At 35.6% G+C, this 2,500-nt stretch overlaps 1 protein-coding gene across 1 annotated transcript in view; it reads left to right on the top strand.

Annotated features, from left to right (window-relative positions):
* The window catches only part of LOC119597352 (LIM domain only protein 3-like), a 41,702-nt gene that overhangs the window by 22,873 nt on the left and 16,329 nt on the right, over window positions 1-2,500 (top strand). Inside the window, exon 2 of the mRNA XM_037946909.1 lies at window positions 681-763. Within this exon, the coding sequence (XP_037802837.1) occupies window positions 681-763 (83 nt within the window). The remainder of the gene's footprint in view (window positions 1-680; window positions 764-2,500) is intronic.

Raw genomic sequence — 2,500 nt, 5'->3', positions numbered from 1 at the left:
AAAACAACTGCTGTGGCATATTGATTACACAGTATTCACATATTCACACAGGTAACGCATTCTGTCGTTGTAACAACACAGAACAATCACTCGCGCACGCACAAGCATACCGATTGCAAGCATCTACAATAATGGCTGTGAATAAGAGTGAACTTGAACATTCATAACATTCACATCTTATCTTCACTCGTCCGTTATCATTTTACTTAATCGTTTATTGTCCATTTTCGTATTTTATTCAGGGCACTCTTTTAAGTTTCTTACACATAACCGTTCATTGTGAATGTTTTATTACCAGAAGTTATTTACTTGTTCTTTCATTACTCATTTTCACTCGTGCATGACACATTTTCGTGATTTTAAGTCCCTCATTTACGCGTTCATTACTTATTTTTGTTGTACTGCCTCACCAGAATACTCGTTCCCTCCTCATTTTAATATTTCCTCACCGCAAAATACTCCTTAAAGTTACTCCCTCATTCACTACTCATTTTTGCGCTTAGTCCTACAGAATACTCATCTAAATTACTCGCTTATTCACTACTCATTTTCGCGCTCAGCCCTACAAAATATTAATCTAAATTACTCCCTCATTCACATCTCATTTGCGCTTAGTCCCATAACATACCTCCTAAATTTACTCACTTGTTCATCACTCATTTTCGCGCTCTGACCCACAGATGACGATGAAGCCCGCAGCGGAGACAGAGAGAAACACGAGCCCCCAGGACTGCGCTGGTTGCGGGAAGCGGATTAATGACAGGTGAGTCGGATTCCATATGCGAACGCTTTGCACGAACGGCGAGACGGGTGTGGTGTTCGATCGGCTGTTGTCACTCTTTCAAATGCTTATTGTTATTTATGTACAAGTCACTGGAGTTGATGGTTTAAGGAAAATGGATAGAGTGGGAGAAATAAAATACATGGGGAATGGTGCATTGCCAAAGATAATATTAATAAAGAAGGAAATAGAATGGCAGGATAAGAATTATAAAAAAGAAATGTGTATAAGGATAAGTGAAAGATGCAATGCAGAAGCCAAACAAAGCGGTCAAGAACAATAAATATGTATATACAAAAGAAGAGCTTGAATACCTAGAGGAATAAATAGAAATAACGCAGTACAGGAAGAAAACAGATAATAATGATAATAAAAAAGCAGAAAACATTAGACTGGACAACCCGCGCTCCGCATCCCGAACGAAACCGAAATATTGACACTTGGGCGCGCGCGGGAGACGATACGCTGTGAGACCGTACACGTTACCGGGCTTAAAATACCGCCATTTCTCATCTTAAGGGATTAAACTAAAACAAATCCTAATGCCGCCATGTTCGGGCCTTGCGCTAAGCTCGGGCGATGCTGATGGACGGCAAAAACAATATTTTGCGAGGCTTTACGTTTCGGACGAAGGGAGGAGGAGAAGGGAAGTGAGGCCGGGAATAGGAAGGGGGGGAGGGAGGCGAAGTTTACGGAAATTCGTAAAATGAGAAAACGCCTTTTGGATTTGAAAATATTTACATCTCTTTTTTTTCTCATAATTTCTGAGAATGTCCATGACTTTATTTATCTATTTATTTTATTGTTATTATTTTTTTAAAATGAATTCTGAAGAACTCAGTATGATGTTATATTTACAACTAATAGAATACTAGGGAGGGAAGTCATTTCAGGCCGTGCTTATAACAATCGTAAACGCTAAACCTATTTATCCTTTTATTGCTGTAATAGCAACGGATTGGTCATACGAGATTCGAAAAGCAATAGGATATTCCCCATATAATTAGACCGAATGTTAGATAACCAGTAATTTTGAAAAGTACTATCTATTCTGAGAAAATGTCTATCGGCAAGTATGCTGTGATATTAAATGGATCAGAGATGGTTTGGCGAACTTCCGTAATTTGTAGAAATTGATATATAAAAGGATATATTACTATTGTTACCATTATTGCGTTATCATCATTATCCTTACTATTATTATTACTCTTACTGTTCCGCTTTCTGTTACTGTTACTATTACTGTTGCTAATACTATTATTGCTAGTCATTACACTTATTATTATTATCATTACCATTAATATTCTGATCATCATCAATGCTTCTGCCATTATTATTACTGGAATTATTAATATAATTATTACCATTACCACACCACCACCACTACTACTAGATGTCAATAATTATTATTTACAAATTACCATGTAATATTAACACACAACACAAAAACGGCACACAAAAAATCCTCAATATTTTACACCATTTTTTTCTCGACATTTTACATTACATTTCCAGTTTATATAATCTTAACAAAAAAGAGAACACGAGAAGATCGTTAATTATCACCATTATCGGTTATAATCACCATCTTTATCTTATCTTACTGATTTTGCTCTACTGTTATATGTCCGATATCTTATCTTCTTTTAAAGAGTTTTTATTATCATAATTTCATAATTATCACTGAATTTATCATTATAGATAATAAAATAAAAATCA

This window comes from Penaeus monodon, chromosome 39 (genome assembly GCF_015228065.2).
Source record: "Penaeus monodon isolate SGIC_2016 chromosome 39, NSTDA_Pmon_1, whole genome shotgun sequence".
Lineage (NCBI taxonomy): Eukaryota > Metazoa > Arthropoda > Malacostraca > Decapoda > Penaeidae > Penaeus > Penaeus monodon.
Note: the sequence above shows the minus strand (reverse complement) of the source record. Positions and strands in the feature narration are given on the sequence as shown.